This window comes from Chelonia mydas, chromosome 2 (genome assembly GCF_015237465.2).
Source record: "Chelonia mydas isolate rCheMyd1 chromosome 2, rCheMyd1.pri.v2, whole genome shotgun sequence".
Classification (NCBI taxonomy): Eukaryota; Metazoa; Chordata; order Testudines; family Cheloniidae; genus Chelonia; species Chelonia mydas.
Genome location: NC_057850.1, coordinates 142503215 through 142527880, shown reverse-complemented (window position 1 = coordinate 142527880; position 24666 = coordinate 142503215). Strand labels below are relative to the sequence as shown.

At 43.2% G+C, this 24666-nt stretch overlaps 1 protein-coding gene across 1 annotated transcript in view; it reads right to left on the bottom strand.

Moving 5' to 3' along the window:
- LOC102929740 (sodium-dependent neutral amino acid transporter B(0)AT1) overlaps nucleotides 1-20651 on the bottom strand; it is an 81370-nt gene extending 60719 nt beyond the window's left edge. Inside the window, exon 1 of the mRNA XM_007052653.3 lies at nucleotides 20357-20651. Within this exon, the coding sequence (XP_007052715.2) occupies nucleotides 20357-20558 (202 nt within the window). The 5' untranslated portion in view covers nucleotides 20559-20651. The remainder of the gene's footprint in view (nucleotides 1-20356) is intronic.
- Between the last annotated feature and the right edge of the window lie 4015 nt (nucleotides 20652-24666).

Genomic DNA, 24666 nt, shown 5'->3' with positions numbered 1-24666 from the left:
TGTCTGAATAGTGCTGTCATGGAGTCTTTTCTGCTGTGACTGAGGATAGCTTAAATGGCCTCTGAACATGAATATTACAGATCTGATGCCCATCCAAAAACCAGACCATGAGATGAAAAGGCCACAGGTTGAAATATCCAATCTTGCCATTCTCCTGAGTTACAAAATCCAGGAATGGTTAGATGCTGATGGGAGGATGGGTTGACATTCATAGGAGATCCAGAAAAAAAAGGTTACTCGCCTCTAGTAACTGTTGTTCTTTGAGGTGTGTTGCTCATATCCATTCCAATTAGGTGTCAACCACCGGGTCCTCTGACTCCACCACCTCCTTGGCCTGCAGACTCATGTTGCACGCCACCTTGCAAAGGTGGGCACGGCTGTCTATGGGGGGAGGTCCAGAGACAGAAGTGCCCACAACAGCCTCATGTGGGGAGGAGGACGAGGAGGCTAAAGGGGGAACAAAGTCCTCCTGTCCCTCCTGCTCATCAGGAACCTCTCATCCTGTCTTGCTGGCTGGACCAGGTAGACCAGGGTCCTGCTCAGGAACCGGAGTTGGAGTTGGTTCCATGCAGGGGCAGGGGCACAGTGCCTCCTCGGCACCTCTAGGGGTGGGGCAACTGGCGGACCTCTGGCACCCACAGTTCAGAGGCGGCCAATCGGGAACCTTTAGACTGGGCACCCCACGCCTGGTGGTATGCACACAGGGTCCAAAATGGCCACTGTGCTGGTCCCTGCCACTGAGCGGGCCATGGCCCTGCCCCTACCTCACAGCATCCATGGCCTGACCAGTGTCAGCCCCGCTCTGAGTATCTAGATCCCTTCTCCAAGTCCGAAGACTGGGATTGGGACTGCAAAGGCCAGGATGGTGCCAAGTGGAGCTGACCCGCCGAGCGGTGCTGCACTAGGGAGTGGTGTCTTGACGCCGGAGAACAGTGCTGCGAGGCTGGAGAGCGGTGCCATGAGGCTGGAGCAGTACCTATGATCTGGAGCTGCACAGGGTTGCTGAGCAGCGTCGGGACCAGTGCTGGAACCGGGACCTGCTGTGCGATGGAGATCGACGAGTGGATCAGTGTCACAAGCAGGAGCACTGGAATGACTTGGAGTGGCACCGCGGTGCGCAAGTCTGAGTGGTGCCAAGATTCTATCAGCAGTACCATGATTCTATCAGCCGTGCCGAGGGATAGAGCATCATTGGTTTGCCTTGAGACGGTGACATACAATGTGGTACTGGAGGCTTGGCGCAAAGAGTGGGTGACCTCGGCACTGTCATGGTGATGAGGTCCCTCACAGCCTCAAAGGTGTCTGGGATGGATGGCAGCTCCACCTCCTTGATTACATGGGCTGGGGAGTCCAATGGCACCAGACTTGACGATCCCTCTTGCAGGGCCGAAGTTGACAGTACCGTCTCCTCAGACTTCTGTGCTGGGTGCTCCTCATGAGGACGTGCCCCATTGGCCAGCTCCAGAGGGGTGGACCTCTGGGATGGAGAGCTGCTCCTCCCTTGCTTCTGGTGCCATTTTTGCACCTGGGGGTGGGAGCAGTGCTGGGTTGATTCCACCAGTTTCAGCACTGGGGAGACTTGGTGCCACGGGTCTCCGCCAAAGTCCATCCACGGTGCTGCTTCCACCACTGTTGCTGGGGCACTATACCCCAATGAACTTGGTGCCGGGTCTTGCCGTGCCAGCAGAGGCTGAGGTCTAAGTGCTGATACCAGTCAGTTCTGTGTTCTTGGGGAACTAGGGTGCAGTATCTAGACTGTCTGACTCATGAAAGAACACCCCCCACCAAGCCTCTGCTAGAACCAAAACCAATCAGAGAAAAGACTTGCAGAGAGCAGTGAAGGGTGGTGGGAGACACACCTAGATCCCTCCTGACAAGGGTGACAAGACTAAGGCATCTCCATTAGCATACAGAATGAAGAACAGAGGCAACTCCCCTAGCTTCATCTGCATCAAAGATGGAACAGGGAGGCATCTCCATTAGCATACAGAATGGAGAACAGAGATTCCAAGGCAAGAACTGCACTGAACTCTGGGACAAGAAAAGCAGGGAAGCACTGCATCCTGAGGGATCTCTGCTCCAAATGTTAATGAACCTACACCTGCACACACCCAGGTCAGCAGTTATCAGACCAATGCTAGTAATAAATCCTTGATTGATATCCAAAATACTGAAGCAGCCTAATTGCATTGTGAGCTTCCTGGAAAAAAACATGACCCATAACCAAGAGTGATCAGCTCCTATTGTCTAGCCTTAAGAAAACCCTTGAGTCATCAGTTTACCCATAAACAAATCTAGTGTTCTCCCTTGAACCATTGTTGTTTCCCTACAAAAAACCCTACCCACACTCCAGTAAGTGTTCTGATGCATAGATCCAAACTCTACATCAGTTCCACTAGGATTTCATCTTCTCCTGACTGATCATGCTGGGGGCTCTGCCTGTCTCCAGCACACAGGACACTAAGCTACCACCTTCACCTGGGAACCCCGACCAGTTCAAGCTTCATGGAAGTAATGAGATCCCTCTCTCTCCCTCTTTTCTTTTCCACCTTAGGTATAGCTTTCTAACCCTGACTTGTTTGATCAAATATAGTTTTCTGTATATGACTTTTGTAACCTTTAATAATGTAACTGTTATGTTTGTTTAGGCTCTCCTTGTGTGATTATAATAAATAACTTTTATGGTTAAGCTGGTTGCTTCCCTCTCTTTCTCTCTCTCTCTCTCTCTGAACTTTACTCTTTTGTGTTTTTAGCTTCCCCATTTACTCTGCAGCAACGCTTCTCTTATTTAAGTTGAAGATCTCTGTAGCGCCCAAAAATACAGTGGGGTTTGCTCATCAAGTGGGTTACTACCAGTACAATTGTGACATGAAAGGGGGGATGGGGACCTGCGGAACCTGTGACATACGAGGGTGGCAGCTTGAAAGTGCTCCTCAACCCAGACTACTGAGTCCAGAGGCATATAATGGTGACAGCTTGAAAGTGCTGCTTGACCCAGTCCACTCAGACTTGCTCTGTTATAATGTGTGTGTTTGTGTGTTCATCCTTTCTGGGGCTGGAGGAACCCAGCCCTGGGGAACCTAGGTCCTACAGAATAGCTCCATTGGGAGGGGACTTACAAAAGGGAGGAGTAGAGCTCCATATGAAAACATAAGTGACACAAGCAGTACATTGATAGAATTACAGTCATCCCCCCCGCCCCCGAGAAGAGTAACCCCAGTAAATGAGCATACCCCAAAGTAATGGGCAAATCTGGTAACAGTGCCGCCTCCGTAAGGAGCTGCTTGAGGCAAAAGTCTAGCTCCTTTTTGGTTCTGGGGCAAAACCCCTTACAAATCCTGCACCGATCAGCTTGGTGAGCCTCCCACAGACACTTTAGACAGGCATTGTGGGGGGGTCACCCATTGACATAGGCTTGCTGCAAGACTTGCTGGGCTTGAACCCCTGCGACTTGGGCATGTAAGTCCTCCCAAGAAAAAGCAGTCACAACAGAGGGTAGACCCCCCCAGCCCAACTGCTAACTACTAATACTAACTAACAATTAAACTAACTAATACGTATAGAGAACAACAAACAAATGAAGTTAGGGAAACATGGTAGAACTTGCTGAGCAAGACACCACAGTTCCAACAACCATCACTGGTGGTAGGAAGGAACTGCTGGGGCACCACGTCGGCAGGGTCATATATTGAGCTCCATGAAGGCGCCACTTCAGAGGCCTCCACAGCCAACTTGACGGGTGCTGCTAGGGGAAAAACTTTCCGATGACTATGTACATGGTGCGCACACACCTAATTGGAATCGATATGAGCAATCTCTAGAAGAAGAACAAGAATTATGTGAGCTAATTGGGTGCAATGAGAATAACTTGTGTTTTGTCATGACAAATCTTTTGTAGAATCTCTGGTAGCAGTGGGATGAGAGTAAAGGTGTTCCTCAGGTGGTCTGTCCAGAATAGCAGAAGGAGTCCCAACCTAGGGCTGCTCTGTAGCAGTATAGATCAAACTTCTTGTTCGTCTGGCTGGAGAGCAAGGCCCAGGAAGGCATTCCCCACTGAATAAAGATTTTGCTTCAGTGTATCTGCCACTTGTGGTATGTGGAGAAATGCCTGCTGAGATTGTCTGCAGAGAGTTTTGCACACTTGGGAAGTACATTGCTGGGAGTGTGATGTAGTTCTGGGTTTACCAGTTCCATAAATTGACCACTTCTATTCAGAGAATTGCTCCTTCTTGTTTGTTTATATAGAACATGGTGGTCATGTTCTCGAGTGTTATCTGGACATGTTGGGATTGTATGAGTGGGAGGAATGCCTTGCAGGCCAGTCGAACTGCCCTTAATTCTAGGAAATTGATGTGTATCCTGGCCTCCCAAGGAGACTACACACCTTGTTCCATGTGACTGCCCTGTGGGCTCCCCAGCCTATGAGAGATACATCTGTGATTATGGTCACATTGGGTGTGGGTATAGTGAAATGGATTTCAGCTCTTAGGATGCACACAGGGACCAACACTCTAAGAAGAAACCCACATACTGTATCCCAATTGTATAGATATTGCATTATTTAGAAAGATAATAGGATTACAAATGGAATTCTTTTGTGTAATAGTTCTTAAATGCAAAGTTGTAAATCTTCTAAACTAAATGTATAGACACTGGTTTAAAAATATGGAATATAAAGTTTTCTGTATCAGTGTTTGAGAATAAATAACTCTAAATATATTTAGCTACATGAATATTAATGTAACTATATTTTAAAAGCAACATAGTAATTGGCCATTTCCAGTTCTGGTGATAATGGCTTTTCTTTGTTGAACTGGGATTCAGTCTTGAAGTCCTAATTCAGGCAAAACCCTGTTCCTGTTTCTCTCCTTCCCTCTCTCTGCAACTGTTCTGGGGAATTTTGTAGTTGGGAGTATGGGGACTATGCTGCGCATAGCTTCTGTGTGGGAGGTAAAAAGGAAATAATTTAAACCCTCACCCTTTTATAGATGTGCACAGCAGCCAAATAACCTGGTTATTTATTTATTTATATGTGTGTGCGTATAGATAGATAGATAGATAGATAGATAGATAGATAGATAGATAGATAGATCCATGATAAGTAGATTGGATTTGCACTTTGCATAAATCCTTAATGAGGAACTGGACTTTAATCCCTGTTTTAGTATTATAATTCAACACTGTAACATTTGGTTTTGATGACATCTTGATTATTATTCCTTTTCATTAAGTAGATTTAGAAATCTAATTTAATTGAATAATTTGATTTTTAATGTAAAATAGAAAGCATTGTATTGCCTTCACTTAATTTCCAATAAACATCATATGCAAAATGTAGTCTAAAATGTTTTTATACACAGTATCTTCTTGGGGTGTTTGCTTGAACTGTGGTTGAGCTCCAATGGTTCCAAAATCACATTCAGTCTGATAACGGTGGCACAACAATCAACAAATTCTGTACCACAGAGTAGCAAGGTTTGCTGTAGATTTATGGTAATTGCATACTTAGGATATTTTACTAGGGTTGTCAGCTTAAACATTACATCCTGTTTTTCACAGTGCTCTGTCATGGATGAAACACAAATGTTTAACACAGTCAATTAAATGGCATATTTCCCAATAAAGATTAACCATAAACAAGGTCTAATGTGAGAAATATCTACCAAATGAAAGGAAATATCATTCTAATTATGCTAGCTGAACTGCCAGTGTAAATTTCCTGACCATTACACTGTGCTCATATTGACGTTGTGTATATTTGGTAGTCACATATGTTAGAATTTTTAATAGTTTTTAAAAAGGATACAACATGTTAAACAATATCATTCAAATGTACACAGTAAATATTCCACTTTCAAAAAAGAAACTACAAACAAGGCCAATGAAAAAGAAAAACAGTTACCACTAATTTCTGTTTTAGTGTTTGGCCCTTAAAAAGGCTCAGATATAGCATTGTGTGTAGGAGAGAGAAACCCTCAAACAAGTCTAAATTTAAGTTTTATCCTAGTCAAATATCTGGAAGATAAAAGTTCTCCGTCAGCTTCAAATATTGATTATTATTTCAAGTTAATATAATGAGTTTAGGTTTTAAGAGTCCCTGTTTCATCACAGTCCAAAAATCACACTCTAGATCATTCCAGTCCCTTTATATTGCTCAGGTAGCACAAAACAAACAGAGTCTGTCAAAACTCCTAGCTAGGCATAGCCCTAGTTTGAGAGAATCCCTTGCCAGAATAAAGCAGGTACAGTTGCCATCTACGCTTCCATCCCCATATCCTCTAATGACATGTTGAGACATGCTGAGGGTGAAGAGGGGTGAGCAGAAGCAGCATCCAGAGAGCAATATGTTCTGGCAATACCCAGCTGCTATATGGTCCCATAGGAACCACAGATAACAGGTGCATATTAGAACAGCCTATGTTCTGCTCTGTTTAGGACAGCGAATCAGAGAACCATAACTGGTTCTAGCAGAGCTGAATGTCGCAAAAACGTAATCCCACATTTTTTGAACCATGTATAACTCAGAGTGGAGAATAAATATAATTTATTGATAGGATTTTTAAAAGTGCTCAACATTAACTCAAAGGTAAATCTTGACTTATGAAAATCCCACTTTATATGTATAATTATATAAACAAAAAAAAAGTTAAGCTGTTAAAGATGCAAAGTTAAGCACTCAAACATTAGGAAATGTTAAACAAATAATTAAGATTACCCGTGCAACCTTGATTCTGCCTCTTTGTGTGTATGAATTATGATACCATTTTAAATAATGTGATATTTTTCATGGGATTCCTGTCTCATTCAGTGCATTGAGTGGATTGCATGGTTAGCTATACAATTTTTTTAACCTCATTGTTCAATGTGTAACCCCTATTTATCACACCCCAACCAAACCCTGCACTGAATACAGAATTATTCATTTTTCTCATGTTTTTTTGGTACTTTACTGCTTCACAAACACTATAAGAACGAAAGAATTGCTATACTGGGACAGACTAATATTCCATCTAGCCCTGTATCCTGTCTTCTGACTTTGGCTAATGTCAGATACATCAGAGAGAATAAACAGAATGGGGCAATCATCCAGTCCCAGCTTCTGTCAGTTGCAGATTTAGGAACATTCAGAGCATGGGTTTGTGTTCCTGACCCTCTTAGCTAAGAGCCATTGATGGACCTATCCTCCATCAACTTATCTAATTCTTTTTTGAACCGAGTTGTACTTTTGGCCTGGCAATGAGTTCCACAGATTGATTGTGTGTTGGGTGAAGTAGTACTTTCTTTTGTTTTAAACCTGCTGCCTTTTATCAGGTGACCCCTAGTGTTAGGTGAAGGGGTAAATAACACTTCCTTATTCACTTTCTCCACACCATTCATCATTTATAGACCTCTATCTATCACCCCTTAGTTTTATCTTTTCTGATTCACAGTCCCAGTTTTCTTAATCTTGCCTCATATGGAAGCTGTTCCATACCCCTAATCATTTGTACTTTTTCAGATTCTAAAGTATCTTTTTTGAGATGAGGTGACCAGGACTGCACAAGGGTGTGCCACGGATTTATACAGTGGCATTATGATATTTTCTATCTTATTATCTATTATCTAACATTCTGTTAGCTTTTTTGACTGCTGCTGTGTGGTGTTTAGATGCTGCTTGTAATTATTAGAACTGGGAGTAGTGGCTGTTGGGAGGCTGAAAGGACAGGAAACAGGAAAGGGGAGGATGTTGAGGAGGCTGAGTGAGAGCTACCAAGGGTGCAGCAGCAGCTTGGTAAAGAGGTTTCCACTTGAAAAATAAAGTCCTGTTGAAGTTTGTTAGTACCTTGCCTGGTTGCTACAACATTTTGGTGACAAGGATGGATCTTCTGCCTCTGAACCTACCTGCACCCTTTCTGCAAAGCCCAGGTGAGCCTCCAATTGCTTTTACTACCTGGATCCATATGTTTGAGACTTATCTGCTTGCAATCAGTGCTACAGAGATTTCTGAAGTAAGAAAGCATACTCTGCTAATCCACTGCCTTGGAGCAGAAGGGCAGTGTATAATTTACACTTTTCCCCTTGCAGATGATAAATATGAGACTGCACTCACTGCATTAAAGAACTTTTTTGTGCCAAAAGTGAATTAGTAGCTAATCGCTACAGATTTTGCCAGCATGAGCAGAAAACAGGAGAGACTAAAATGCAGTATATTGCTTCCCTGAGGAGTCTGATTGTAACTTGTGACTTTGGGAATATGGCAGATAAGATGATTAGAGACCAGCTCATCGAGAAAACAACCATGCTTCATGTAAGAGAATGCTTACTTCTAGGACCACAGCTTACACTAGAAAAAGCAATAACCATTGTTACTCAGTTTGAGTCAGCTACAGCTGAAGCCAAAATAATGAGCATGGATACAAGCAGCAGAGTCCAGGCTGTGACTCCTTTGCAGAAAAGTTCACTATTGCTGCAGACAAACGATTACAAGAGGGAAACTAATGGAAAACCACCAAATCAGCAAATTCAAAATACAGTAAAAGCATGCTTTCACTGTGGATCCCCACAACACCTTGCAAGCTACACAGGATGTCCGGCAAAAGTAACTCAGTGCAATCATTGCAAGAAGATTGGTCATTTTGCTAAAGTATGTTGCAGCAGCCAGTTAATCAACAGGTGCATGCAGTTACAATACCAGATGCTACTGTGCTGACCGTGGACAAAATCACTACTGCAGTTGTCCCCAACGCGGTGCCCGCGGGTGCTATGGTGCCCACCGGGGCATTTATGTGGGCCTGCCTATTGACAAGGGAGCGCTTCCACTGGACAAACCGCTGCTGAGGAGCACGGCCGCTGGACAACCAGCTGCTGAAATGCTGCCCAGAAGCGGCAATGCCAAGAAGCATTGCCGCCAAAATGCCGTTGCTTCTCAGCGGCATTTCGGCGGCGACCCTTCTCGATGACTCCACTTCTCAGCGGCATTTTGGTGGCTGGTCGTCCGGCACCCACCACATTCTTCTGGGAACATGAATATGCTATTGCAACAGAAAGGTTGGGGACCACTGCACTACTGCACATATTCCAGAACAAAGAAAGTGCTCTGTAAATGTTTCCACCATACCCTCAGGCAAATCACACTCTATTCAGCTAATGTTGGACACTGGCTCAGCAGTACCTACACTACCTGATTCCATCTATTTTAATTACTTTAAAGACGTGCCTCTTACTGAACCCAAACTTCACTTGGTGTGCTATTTGAAAAACCATATTCCAGTACATGGCTGCCTGCCAGCAATAGTTACTTTTGGTGATTGCTGTGTAACTAAAGAGTTCTACATTGTCCACAAAGGCACTCCTGTCCTTGGCAGAGATTTATTGGCTGCTTTAAATTTCAGGGTAGTTCATGAATGAATTGATCTTCCTCAGCAAAGCACTCTTGCGGTACACACACCAGTTTCAGCTGGTACCCAACACCAGGTTGAGGAGAAACTCAGCTGTGCTTATGGGTTTCTGCATAAAGTTAAAATGTGGAATAATGTGATGCCTGTTTGACAGAAGTTACAGCGCTTACCATTTTCAGTCAGGGAAGCTGTTTCAAAGGAACGTAGAAAACTTGTTCAAAAGGACATTATTGAAGAGATCGACTCCTCAGAATGGGTTTCACCTATAGTAGTGACGCAGACGAAGGGTGAAGGCATTCGCCTTTGTGTGGACTTAAGGGAGCCAAATAAAGCTATTGTGATTGACAGCCATCCTCTTCCTCACATAGAAGAAGTACTTGCAGAACTCCATGGAGCAAAGATGTATTCTACTATTGATTTGCAGAGCGCATACTACCAGGTTATGTTGCATGAAGATAGCAGAGACCTCACAGCATTTATTACACATGAGGGACTATTTTGTTTTAAACGTGGTCCATACAGTCTCGCATCTGCCCCAAGTGCCTTCCAAAAAATGATGTAATTGATTCTGAAGAATCAACATGGAATTCCATGCTATCTGGATGATATTATCGTGTTTGGAAATACTTCTGAGGAGCATGACAATAACCTGCAGTCTGTACTAAACTGCATCATCAAAGCAGGCCTCAAGCTCAATAGGTCCAAATGCAAATTTAGACAAACTGAACTCTCCTTTCTGGGGCTTACAATTTCACAGGCTGGACTAAAACCTGATCCAGATCATATCCTGGCAATTTCAAATGCTCCTCCTCCAACAGATTTGCAAGCCTTACATTCCTTCTTGGGTCTTACCTCCTGGTATGCAAAATTCATTCCCAATTATGCTTCTGTCATTGAACCGTTACGAGAATTACTACAGAGAAGTTCAACCTTAGAGTGGACAATGGATGCACAAGCTAGTTTCAAAACGGTGAAAGACTTGATTGTACATAGTCCAGTACTTGCACTATTCAGTCATGCTTCCCACAATTGTAACTACTGATGCTTCTGATTATGGACTTGGGGCTGTCCTCACACAACTTCATGAGGACACCACAGAGAGGACTGTTGCATTTGCTTCAAGGATACTAAGTAATGCTGAGAAAAAATATTCTACAGTCAAAAAAGAAGCACTTGCTTGTGTCTGGGCTACTGAAAAATGGAAAACTTACCTGTGGGGCCTCACGTTCAAGTTGCGCAGACCACAGCCCTTTGATGACATTGCTCACCACGAAAGGACTGGGAAGAGTAGGATATTGTATTGCTAGATGGTCTGCAAGACTTTTCTTTTTCAATTATGGACTGGAATATAAGCCTGGAAACCAAAATGTGGTAGCTGATTGCCTTTCTCACCTGCCTTTGCCTTCACCAGATGGTCCACCGGAGGATGAAGATGTAGTAGTTGCGCTTATTACAAGCACTCTTACTGCAGTTACAAAAGAACAATTTCAAGCTGCTTGTTCAGCATGTCCAATTCAACAAAAACTACAGGAATTTCTGACAAAGAGATGGCCCAGTAACCTTAAAAACCTTGACCCAGTTTTGCTGCCTTATTTTAGAGTTTGGGATGAACTTTCTTTGCTTGATGGCTGTGTGCTACTAGGTACACACCAGCTACTTGTGCCAGAATAATTACAGTCAAAACTCATACACCTGGCACACGATACTCATCAAGGAATTGTCAGAACCAAACAACTATGGGATCTGTATTGGTGGCCAGGGATGGACTCTCAAAATGAATCATCCGATGAAGTGAGCTGTAGCTCACGAAAGCTCATGCTCAAATAAACTGGTTAGTCTCTAAGGTGCCACAAGTACTCCTTTTCTTTTTTCATAAAATCCTGTGTCACTTGCCAAATGCATGATAAGACAGCAGTGACGTGTACCCCTCCATTACAGTCTGCTCCTCTTCCTGAATCTGCATGGGAAAAAGTGTCAATTGACATTGTAGGACCCTTTGATACTGTTCCAAGTGACTGTCGTTATGCCATCACTTTAATAGACTATTTCAGTAAATGGCCTGAGGTAGCGTTTACTTTGCAAATCTCTTCTGCTACAGTAATTAAGTTCCTCTCTTCACTTTTTAGCAGGGAAGGTAACCCCAAAGAACTAGTTTCAGATAATGGTAGTCAATTTACTTCCCTAGAGTTTGAAACTTTTCTAGCAGAGAGGAAAATTTTACACAGAAGGTCATCCCTATATTACCCTCAAGCCAATGGGGAAATTGAACAGTTTAAGATAAGTTTGAAAGAGAGTTTGCAAACGGCTAAACTGGAAGGGCGATTGTGGATAATCTTCACTACTCACTTCTTGAAAGCATACCGGGCTACACAACATGCCACAATACAAATATCACCAGCAGAGTTACTGCAGGGAAACAGATGAATACTATACTGAACATTGCTGGATTGTTAAAGGCATGACCTAATGTCCCAACCGAGGATGATGTGAGAAAAACTGTTGAACAGAACCAAGCAAAGTATAAGGCTTTCACAGACAAGTGGCTGAGTGCTAAGGAACCAAAGTTTGAGTATAGTTCCTTCATTAGAATATGAAAACCTGGAATTTTACGCAAAGGGGACCATAAATTCACAGCTCCTCTTAAAATCATAGAGAAGAAGGGACCTTACACCTATAGACCTTCTGATCGGCGGGTATGGAATGCTTCTTATCTTGCACCTGCCTATGCACCAAGAGGAGATTATGCCAACACCCAGTCTTCATTGGATGACTTCACTGTAGTATCAACACAACAAGACATTGCACTGGAACCGGGGCTTGAGAGACGGCCTGTCAGACCCAAATGACCACCTGTCTGGGCTAGAGACTATGTTATGTAGTATCTACAGTGTTTTCAGTATAATATTTCTGCCAACAGTATAGTATCTTTATTTCATATTTGTTCCTGTGGTTAGAACAACAATGTTTGTTTTAATTGGGAGAGTTTCTTAAGAGAGGAGGGAATGTGGTGTTTAGATGCTGCTTGTAATTATTAGAACTGGGAGCACTGTCTCTTGGAAGTCTGAAAGGACAGGAAACAGGAAGGAGGGGGGAGAAGTTGAGGAGGCTGAGTGAGAGCTACCGAGGGTGTAGCAGCAGCTTGGTAAAGAGGTTTCCACTTGAAAAATAAAGTCCTGTTGAAGTTTGTTAGTACCTTGCCTGGTTGCTACAACATGCTGCACATTGAGTGGATGTTTTCAGAGAACTCTGCACGTTGACTTCCTTTCTTGAGTGGTAATAGCTAGCTAACAGATAAACTCACCCCCAGGATCACATACTCTCTCCTCCTTCACCTTGAGAATTGCTTTGCATAACTCCCTTGTTTGCCACTCCTGTTTGCTAGCTCCTCTGGTCACTTAGGAACTGGCTTTCTAAATCCCTGTTTTCCCTGAGTTAGCCTCTCTTCCTTGTCAACGGATCCTAAAGTGGTTAAGGATCAAGGGATAGCAGACTAGAGCCTTGTTAGTAAGCTCTCAGCCTTGCCTAGCAGGCTGCTTGGCTCAGCACACAGCCCCCAAAACCTACCACACTATAATCTTCAATCAAACAAGCACATGTTAAGCAAACTAACAAACAGACAAACTCAGATAAGGATCACATCGTCTCTCCTCCCCCACCTGGAGAACTCCCTCACAAAACTACTCTGTTTGCTGGTCCTGTTAATGAATTTATCTTCACAACACCCCACTGGGGCAGAATGTTGATATTATCTCCATTTTACAGATAAGAAAAAGAGGCACAGAGATTAAGATCAAAATTGCCATGTGCCCACTAATTTTGGATGACCCTATTGAGACACCTTGAGCAGATTTTTAACAGCATTTATGTAGCTTGATTTCAATGAGAGTTAGGCACATTGGGATTTTCAAAAGTGACTATCTTTATCTTCAGATGCCTAAATACCTTTAAAAAATCTGCACTAAATGAGTTAGCAGTCCTGTGGGAAAAAATATGTGATCATGTAACTGAAGACGATATGCACCCCTCTGCTGAATTAAAGCAGCACAGTATTTCCTAACTCTTGACCTTGTAACCTTAACTTCTTTTAATGCATTGTTTTCTTTTTAATTTAATTTCCTATGATTTTTGAAAAGCCTAATGAAAAAATATATTCCATCACACTGAACCATATTGTCCCCATAGGTTATAAAGAGGTTTGGCACCTTTAGAGCTACAGATTTCTATTACTTGAGCTAATGGAGCAATTGATTGCAATAATAAGCTAAAGGAGTACTTGTGGCACCTTAGAGACTAACCAATTTATTTGAGCATAAGCTTTTGTGAGCTGCAGTGAGCTGTAGCTCACAAAAGCTTATGCTCAAGTAAATTGGTTAGTCTCTAAGGTGCCACAAGTTCTCCTTTTCTTTTTGCGAATACAGACTAACAGGACTGCTACTCTGAAATCAATAATAAGCTGTTATCCTTTATGTGGATCAGCCACTAGAGGGAGATGAAAGACCCATTTGACCAGTGTGTGTCACAGTTTTTTGCTGACAGCAGAGAAATATTGAAGCTTGGGAATTCTAGGTTTGATTCTAGGTTATGGAGAGGAGTCTGCTCCAATGGACACAGATCCTTTTTTCCCTGTTCCTCAGTCCCCTTTTGTCCCTATCTCCTAGCATGTACTTGACACTGTGTATCTGTGTCCCTACCTCTACACCCTCAAGCTCATCTGCCCAATTTCTCCCTTGAAGCCTGTTTCTGCTTCTCTCTTCCCCTCTTGAATCAGGTGCTTCCCTCTTCTCTTTCTTGTCTGGACACCAGTGGAGGAAGCATTGAGACCCTAGGAGAGACAGTTTCTATTCTCTCAGTTCTGGTGCCAGGAGGAGCAATTGCAGGCAAATTCCTGCACAGCCTCTGCAGTCATGGGCTGTAACATGCGTTGCTCTGTGGGAATGGATTATGCTTAATCTGATGACAGCTAGGAGCTATGTGGGGATGGAGAATGCTCAGGGGGCTGGAATCTTTGGAGAATAATGTTTCCAGGCTCTAAAAAACTTCTTTTGAGCCTGTCAGCGTGAGATTTTTTTTTAAAAACTCAGAACGCAGTCAAATTTATGTGGATTTTCCCAGGGACAGCATTCCTGAATTCCTGATTTTAAACATACACACACATACAAATGGCATTCAGGGTTGTATTAATAGTAACTTAATAGGTAAGACAAAGGAGGTAACTGCCCCCCTCTACTCAGCACTGGTGAAGCCTAAACTGGAGTACTAAGAAAGATGTGGACAAATTGGAGAGAATCCAGAGGAGAGCAACAAAAATTATAAAAGATTTAGAAAACCTCCCTGTGAAGAGAAGTTGAAAAAATTGGGCAGTTTTAGTCTAGGGCAGTAGTTCTCAACCAGAGGTCCAGGGCCCCCTGGGGGTCATGAACAGGTTTCAGGGAGTCCTCCAAGCAGGACCAGCATTAAACTCACTGGAGCACAAGGCAGAAAGTCAAAGCCCCGCTGTGCAAAGCTGAAGCCCGGAACCCTGAGCCCTGCCACTTGGGGCTGAAGTTGACGCCTGAGCAACTTAGCTTTGCAGGACCCACTGTGGAATGGGGCTCCAGGCAACTGCCCTGCTTGCTACCCTCTAATGTCAGACCTGACTTTTATATGCAGAAAATCAGTTGTGGCGGCACAGTTGGGCCATGGAGTTTTTATAGCACATTAGGGGGGCCTCGGAAAGAAAAAGGTTGAGAACCCCTGGTCTAGGGCATTGGTTTTCAAACTGTGGGCAGGCCCCCCGGGGAAGGGAGTGCAATGACATCAGAGGATTAGTGAGCAGCAAGGAGTCAGCTGCATCCTGTGGGCCCTGCCTGGTGATGATGTTAGGAAGCTGCTGCTATTGCCTTACTGGAAATTTTACGCTGGTTTGTGTGTCGGGGGGCGGGGGGGGGGCGCTTAAATTCAGATTAGGCAGGCAGCATGCACACTGCACAGGCATCACATTTGGTGGGAGGGATAGGGGTCTCTGTAGCTGTAGCCTCAGGTTGTCAGAAAGCAGCAGTGCAGAGGAGGTGGAGCGTCCCATCCAGCTGCAAGTGCTTTTACTCCACTTAGCAACAGGTGGAGGCAGCTCAGCAGCTGGAACCTACTCCTGACAGGTGTGCACAGGGAGGAAGTAAGTGAATAAGAGATGCCCCTGTCTCCCACCTCTCACAGGCACCCAGCACCAACCCCATACCTTCCTCAGGCACCCTCTACTCCCTGCATCCTCCCAGACACCCACAAACCACTATCCCCTGCCTCCTGCTCTCCCAGGTATTGCCACTTTAGCTGGCTGGGCTATGTCTCTTCGGTTTCCCATATTGGTGGGGCAGGAGGGGTGCACATGGAATACAAATCTCTGCCAGGGGTGGGGAGGCACACAGCAAAAAAAGTTTCAGCATCTCTGGTTTAGAGAAGAGAAGGCTGAGGGGAGCCATGATAAATCTTCAAATACGTACAAAGTTGTTATAAAGAGGCTGGTCATCAGTTGTTCACCAAATGTATAGAATAGCGGTAATTTGCTTAGTTTGCAGCAAAGATTATTTACATTATATCAGGAAAATCTTCCATCTGTAAGGACAGTTAAGCTCCAGAACAGGTTACCTGCAGATGTTGTAATAAACCCCAGACATGTCTCTTTCTGTATAGAAGAGCATTGTAAGTATGAAACTGCTTAGTAGAAAAAAAATCTCTTTCTCAGACAAAAGCATAAAGGATCTAATAGTTGAAAATTGAAGGCTGACAAATTCTAGTTGAATATGGGGTGCAAATTTTAACAGAAAGGGTAATTTGTTTACCAAGGTATGTGCTGGATTCTCAATCATGTGGACTCTTTAAATCAAGAGTCTATGTTTTTCTACAAGATATAAGCTCTAGCTCAATCAGAAATTATTGCATGGACTCATTGCATGAATTACTGGGTAAAATTTTATGGCCTAGTTTTTCCTATGGCTGCTTTTTCCATTTCTTAATTATAGAGTGATCATCATAGTTTCTAGTAACCAAATACATGTCTTAAAACTAGCATAAAATATAATTAAAAATAGGGTCTGCTCTTACTATCCAACTATTTGGCTGATTATATTTAGATTTTTTTCTAATCTTCTTTTTACCTACTCTTCAACTTCTGCTATCCCCATGATAGGCTTCTATAAAACATTAGATTTTGTGCAAGAATCTGAAAACAAAAAAAATCAGAACTCATTCTGCTCTCCTCTGGTCTGTTGTTCCACCGCCCAAGATTCTGCATGTAACATGCTTTGCAGCTGGATCCTGAACTTTCCACCATTGGCACAGATAGTTTCTGTGCTCAGTTCTTGGCCTCTAATCCAGCTGCTTTGTGCTGTTTAGACACCACAGAGCAACCAGAAATCTGTTTTAAAGGGACAGAGAGACAAACTGGATGAGGTAATATCTTTTACTGAACCAATTACTGTTGGTGAGAGAGACAAGCTTTCAAGCGACACACAGCTCTTCTTCAGGGGCAGCGCAGGAATTCCCTTGACAGAGCAGAATACTCAGCTGGCATAAAACTAGCACCAATTGTTCTATGCCACGCACTCTCCCCACCCATAGCAAGTAAGGAGGGTCAGATCCAAACAGAGGGTGAGGCAGAGCACATAATTCTCCTCCCGATCCTCAGCAGCACAGGAGTCCTAGAGCAGCTGTTAGGCTGGCCTAAATTATGCTGGGATCATGCTTCCCTCTCCACTCCTCTCAGCAATACTGAACATACACTTGGTTAAATCAAGGATTGAACACTCTGAGTTTCTGTGAGGTTCATGAAGGAAGAGGTAGTCTTGCAGGTAGCCTGTTTACAGGCTGCTACAGGCCTTAAAGAACAGGGCCCGGACCTTGAATTGGATCCAGTTCTGAATACACTCCAATCTGAGCACGGAGTGCTTTACACATACATCAAGTGTGCCTGTTCTAATCCTTGTATCATCCCTGGGTGCTTGGTACATAGACTAAACATGTCTATTCTGGGCTCTCCACCCTGGTCTTGGCACTGTGTGCCTGTGCCAAGCCCTTCTCAGGCCTGATCCAGACCCACTCTGTGAGGCCTATTGTCTATCCCAGCAAATAACTAATTTGGCCTGACTGGGACTCTTGAGCTGGCCTCTCTGGTGCCATTGTCAATGTGGCAAATAGTCCCTCCCATGTCATTCCAGTCTAACACAGTCATATGTGGCTTCATATCCCAGACATGGGATATCCAAATTGTCATAGGGTGGGACTTGGATAGATATGTAGATGGCATTGGAGATACATCCATGGGTTGCTGAACTTCCTAAAAATTGCACACACTACTCATACTACCACACTGTGGCCCCAGATGCCAAACAAAAGATGGGTTGAAAGTACTAGTGTACATAGGATGGAAAACTCCAGAGAAAAGGATTTGAACTCATAGTCTTAGCATGCAACAAGCAGTATTAACGCCTCTAATCCACTGTATTGTTCAGAGAGTAGTGCTCACCAAGGAGTTTCTGAGGAAGCAATAACTCTCACAGATGTAAACTGTATGTAAGCAAAGGTGCTAAAGCTATTAGCATGCAATAATTTTTGAAATAGCTCTAGACTGGTTCTTGGTAACATTCAATAGCTAATGTCAGGGGTAGTCCATGCTATAAATGGGTCAGACCCTTAGATTTTCTATAGCTTTGCCTCTAAAATGTTATAACCATCTCATTTTAGGGAGGGCTGTGTCTCAGGAATCCCTTAACCAAACGATCCCACATTTGCACCACAAACTCTATTCCAGTCCCTGTTGCGGCACACCAAATTGCAAGACAACCTCCATATGCACATGCATTTTAGAATTATTTGAATATTAAAAGCAGCTTCTGATGGAGGCGTGGGGGGGTGGGGAAGGCATTATCTGAAGAATTCCTGGATCAAAGGACTACAAACTTGAACCATACTGTGACCTGGCCCTTATGAGGCATAACAATTTTCAGAACGTATCAGTATGCATAATAATATTAGACCACTTTGAAATATTAACACTTTGATCCAGAAATTTTGTTTTTACAGCAAAATTTTTAAAGGAAGCCCATTTACACAGTCCCTGCCTCTCTGGAGCAGAACACAAGAAGAGTGTTAACATACATTTTCAGAAAGCTACTGAGGGCAGGACTTAATCTTCCAGTACACGGGTGTGGCTCAAGTTCAATGGCCACAGTAGGTCACCTTGAACCAACCAGTAACTCTGATAGCATGCTGTCTGCAAACACTCTGGTTTGCTACAGGATCTCAGTCCAGATGCTCTGGCATAGTGCCAAAGCGTGATATACACTGTAGATCCAATCTTTCCCTGAAAAACTTTTAAAATATTTTTTTCCTTAAAAGGACTCTGGGTGCTAGCTACTAACTGAAATCAAATCCAGCTAGGTATTATTGGTGTGGGGAAAATCAGAGTCATAGTCTGAGCCCCAGATTTGTGCAAAAAATTGATGATTGTAAAAAATCGATGTTAGTGATAGTGATATTCAGGCCTGTATATTTGTCTGAGATGGAATTTGGGGTTTTGTTAACCCATTTTACTTTTGATATTCTTATATCCTTTCTGACGTGTGAACAAAGAATAAAGACAGGGTGTGTTGCTTCTGCCTAGCCAAATGCAGTTTTTAGTATAATGAGAAAAAATGAGGATTAGAGTCAAAGTGTTGCTGGATATGGTGAGAGTTTGATATATGAATGTACAACTCCTTTTCCGAGATAAGGTCAAGCAACCAGTTGGGAGGGGCAAGGGGGATGGGAGGGAAAAACATTAAAAAACAAGAAAAAGGTGGCCTTGGCCAGGACACAAACTCACTCCCTACTCCTCCAATGGGGTTCAAAAGAGGTGGTACCAAAGCTCCCAGACTCACGACCACCCAAAACAGAATATGATTACAAATTTTAAGGGGTGGTGCCAAGGACGTGCACTGCAGGTATAATTGAGCCTGCTAAGAAAGAGGAGGGGAAACGGGAGAAAGCTCTGCTGGTGTACAGAGCTGTGGATTATGCTTGCTTGGTAACCCCAATAAACATCACATTGCCTGCACTTCGGACTCTGGTCTTCTGCTTTCTGTCTGCGTAACAAGAACCAAAGGAGGGCAAGTGGGAGCCCTAACAATTGAAATAATATTTTCTGGGGGCTGTATCTCAGGAATCTCTTGTTCAAATGACGTCACATTTGGACTGCTATCCTGAAACCAAGGAGATATAGTAAATTACAAGGCAATCTGAGTATGCATGTGGATTTTGGAGCACTTAGAAAAACTGGCTGTTAAACAGTAAACTATTCTCAACTTTAACTCTAGAGTTGCTACACCCCACTATCATAATTTGTATTTATTCTGACATCATAGATATACCATGTATCAGTCCAAAGCTAATCAAAACCTCTAAGCTGTAAACCCCTGGAGATGTGTTATATACTGTCAACAGTAGTTTTCCCTCAGCCACTCTCAGAATCATGCCCTTGAAGTGCAGTTTGTTAGATCACTTTCTATGTTCAGAAATACATACTACATATGAAAATATATTTAATATATTTAAAAGTTAATGTGAAATTAAACTATATTTATAGTATTTAGTAACAATGAAATCTGTCTGTCCCCTTACTAGATAACTTATTATCTTAAGACACTGCCTCAAAATATCTGAGTACATAATGGCATCGCTTTTATTTGAAAACCACCTCCATCAAGCAAGTGATTTTTATCAGACTCTTGAGTGTTTGCTTAATACAGGTTACTGTGTATATGTTACTGCAATATATGTGTTAAGTAAGAAATTGCATTTATATTATTTCTAATATACCATGCATTTTAATATGAAAAACAGAACATTTTTGTACTGTTACCTATAAGCAATATATCTGATCAAGCATGGGTTCCAAAAGACAAAATATTTTCCTTGATATTACCAATATACCAAAATAGATATACTTAAAAAGCTAATTAAAAACTTACCTCCTCCATGGCTCTGGCAGAGATAAGGAAATCGCCATACATTTCCTAATCCCACACAAAACCCTATACAGGTTAGCATGTACTGAGCCTTGTTATCCCATTTTGGTCTCGTATCAGCCTCTTCTTTCTCAGTGGTTTCAAGTTCTGCATGGGAAGGTATCCTATTGTCCAGGCCTGGGTTGGGCAGCTGAAGCTTCACCATTCTGGCTGAAATTACTGCCCTAGAAAAGATTTAAGGGAACAAGTAGCTGGTTATAGGTCTGAATAAAATGGGAGCATTTAATGCTGGCTTCAGCTATATATAGTGAACCTTTGGCACTAAACTTGAAAGTGCAGACGAGTGACAAAAAGAAGCGTCAGCAAATCATTTCATTAACCAAGTCAGCTCTGATACTTATTAATGCCTTATCTGCCAAGGCTCCATTGAACACTTTGTTCTGTTAGTACAAAACATCATTACCAGTTACTGCCATTCAAGGGGTAATCTGCCCTAAAAATTCTAATCACCTAACAGATTGTGAAATATTCCTTGCCACTCCTCCTATGCAAACTCAGTTGTAATACACATTTAGCACTATCAGCTATAGAGTAAAACTATTCCAGTAGATTCAGAACTAATAAGTGAGTTCCAGACTTCTTCCAGAAAAATAAATTTTATGAAAGTCTGTGTCATGCATAAGTTCCCATAGAACACTTATAAAACCTTAGTTTTACCTCTAAATCCCAGTAAGGTGGATTTTTACTGATACATTTAGCTCTTATTTGGCTGGATAATATCACTGAACAATATGACCAGAAAGGAAGGAGAGGCACAGTGATTTTAAAACCTATAGCCTTCAGTTTCATAAGTGTTTACATCTAATCATTACAAGATAAAGTCTCAAGAAAGGAGATACCTTTTTATTAATAGGCTTAAAGTCATAATGATTCCTTAGCCTTATTTATGATTCTATAGTAGATTGTTCAATGTTAAAAAAGAAACACTTGTCAACAAGTATGACAGTTGCCACCGTTTTTTCTTATTCTCTTTATGAGTGAAACTGTGGTATCCCAGTTACTATTGTGGGTAACTGTTTTCAAATGCTATGTTTCTAACGACAAACACTATTGTATACTAATATAAAGTTAACACACTGTACATATATGTTAAGTAAAATTTGCATTTTATTTTGTACTAAGGTCCACAGATTCATTATGATAGCTTTTCAGGCTATCAGTCAATTGTGAGAAGGAAGTGATATGGCCCAGCCCCTAAGAACCCAGCTTGTTCTCATTCAGCTTCCCACTTCCTGCTGGTCCTTGGAGGGGCAATGTTACTTGTTCTCCCCTAACCCCTGGGCTTCGGGAGCTGCCAATCTAGCCCTACTCTTTTCACTGCCTTGGCTCACCTCTCAGTGCCAGCCTCTCACATTCTGCCTCTTTACTCCCCCAGTGGTTCCTGTTTCCTACCTACCCTCTGCATTCACCTCTGCTCCATTCCCCTGGACATTCTCACTTCTTCTCCCTTGCCTCTCTCAGCTCCCCTTCTGCACCCACATTCTTTTTCATTCTCCTCTGTCTCTCATCCCACACCCAAGTTCCCCAATCCCCCCTTTATTTATCAGCTTTCCTCTACATTCCTCAACACACCCCTCAGTCTTCCACGGGCCCTGCAGAACACCTCTGACCCTGCTACTTCTTCATATTCTCCAACTCTCTCTTTGATAACCTCCTCCTGCCTGGCCCCTCCATCCACTGCACATCCTCCTTGCTCCCTTCGGAACCCTCATATGATGTCATGTTTTATATGTCTCTATTTTTGGTTACATAAGGTGATAATATTACTAAAATGTAAGTGTAAAGAGAGACATTTGCAGTATATTAAGTGTAGCACATTTTTTCCATTGCTGCATACAGATATTACTGGGAATGATAAGCAAAGTCTGGCTTAATTAGTTTCCTAAGCTGCTACTCAGTTCAATAGATGGTGGTGAAAAGGACTTTTGATGGGATACATGTCACAGAATCAAAATAATAACAACATGTAATCTCTTTAGAAGGAATGTGAAACTTTAAGGGCATGCATGGAGTCTTTGTATTAATGCATTTTGATACATTTGTGTTTTAATGAGGTGTGGGGGGCCCAAATGTTCTTAGTGTCCAGGTTCCCAATAAATCTTAATCTGCCTCTGGAGAGAGGTTTACCCCAACTCCTCTCCATTCCTCAAAGTATCTGGACAAAGATTTTTGTGCCTGTGGCTCTTTTAAGACAAGGTTTGTCCATGGGTGGATGCAGGGGGTGGGGGGCATCGGAGGGCATTGCCCCCCAAACTGCAAGCATCAGGCAGGCAGCCCGAGTGTGCAAGGTAATGAGTTCTGCAGAGGAGACAGGAGACTGCTGCTCACAGCTTGCACCCCTGAAGCAGGGAGTCAGAATTTTATTTATAAACAGAGTGATTAGCAGGTGATTAAGATAAGAAAGGGCTGTTAGGATGTTTCCTAAAGTTAAATGATCTGTTCCAAGCTTGGTGAACTGAAAAAAGTAAGTAGCCTAAATGATAGAAAGTAATTGTAGATTTTTATTTGACATTTTTATTACTGAGCTTGGCATAAAAAGTGGGAGTGTGCTAATAAAATTTGCAGATGACACAAAGTTGGGAGATATTGCCAATATGGCGGAGGACCAGAATATCATACAAGATTGTCTGGATGACCTTGTAAACTGGAGTAATAGAAATGGGATGAAATTTAATAGGGCAAAGTGCAAGGTCATGCACTTAGGGATTAACAACAAGAATTTTTGCTATAAATTGAGGATTTATCAGTTGGAAATGACAGAGGACGAGAAAGACATGGGTGTATTGGTTGATCACAGGATGACTATGATGCGGCTGTGTAAAAGGCTAACACAGTCCTGGGGTGCATCAGGCGAGGTATTTCCAGTAAAGACAGGTAAGTGTTAGTACCATTATACAAGGCACTAGTGAGACCTCATTTGGAGTCCTGTGTGCAATTCTGTTGTCCCATGTTTTAGAAAGATGAATTCAAACTGGAACAGATGCACAGAAAGGCTACTAGGATGATCTGAGGCATGGAAAACCTACCTTATGAGAGGAGACTCAAAGAGCTTGGCTTGTTTAGCCTAACCAAAAGAAGGGTGAGGGGAGAACCATAGAAGATTAGGGTTGGAAGAGACCTCAGGTGGTCATCTAGTTAACCCCCTGCTGGGATGAAAGTAAAATGTGTCTCTTACTGGAAGGAGGGGCTCCCCCCTGGAAGGGGTGGGGCCTCTGGCGGAAGAGTGGGGCTGGGGGGGGGGGGGTCAGCGTCCTCCAGACAGCCCGCTCGTGCCACCCGGGGCTCCAGCCCTGGCCCTGTAAAATAGCAGACCCCAGGGTAGCTGCTCCTTTTGCCCACCCCATCGGTGGCCCGAGGGGGCAAAAGGAGCAGGGATGTTAAAGCGCTGCTGCAGCAGCACTTTAAGCAGGGTTCTTTTGCCGCAACAGCGCTTTAAAGGACCCTGCTTAAAGTGCTGCCGTGGCAGCGCTTTAAGGTCGCTGCCCTTTTTGCAACCCCCCTCGGCGGCGGCCCTGCCAGTAGGGACCCGGCAAGGCCGCCAACAGAGAGGCGCAAAAAAAGCAGCGATGTTAAAGCAGGGTCATTTAAAGCGCTGCCACAGCAGCGCTTTAAAGTCAGCTGTACGGGCCACTACAGGCGGCCACTTTTTTACTGGTATGCCGTACCGGCCCATACCGCCTTCCTTTCACCCCTGCCCCATGCCCAAAGCAGGACCAACCCCAATTAAATTATCCCAGCCAGGGCTTTGTCAAGCGGGGCATTAAAAAACTCTAAGCATGGAGATTCCACTACCTCTCTAAGTAACCCATTCCAGGGCTTCACAACCCTCCTAGTGAAATCATTTTTCTTAATATCCAACCTAGACCTCCCCCACTGCAACTTGAGACCATTACTCCTTGTTCTGTCATCTGCTACCACCGAGAACAGCCTAGCTCCATCCTCTTTGGAACCATTAACATCTTAATCATCTTTTACAAAACCTTTTAAAATCCTGCTGTGCTTCTGGTTCAAAATGATCCCACTGCTCTATCACCATGTCAAGGTTCCTTCCCCACTCTAAACTCTAGGGTACAGATGTGGGGACCTGCATGAAAGACCCCCTTATTCTTATCTGCTTATTCTTACCAGCTTAAGTTAAAAACTTCCCCAAGGTACAAACTTTGTCTTGTCCTTGAACTGTATGCTGCTACCACCAAGCGATTTAAACAAAGAACAGGGAAAGAGGCCACTTGGAGATGTCTTCCCGCAAAATC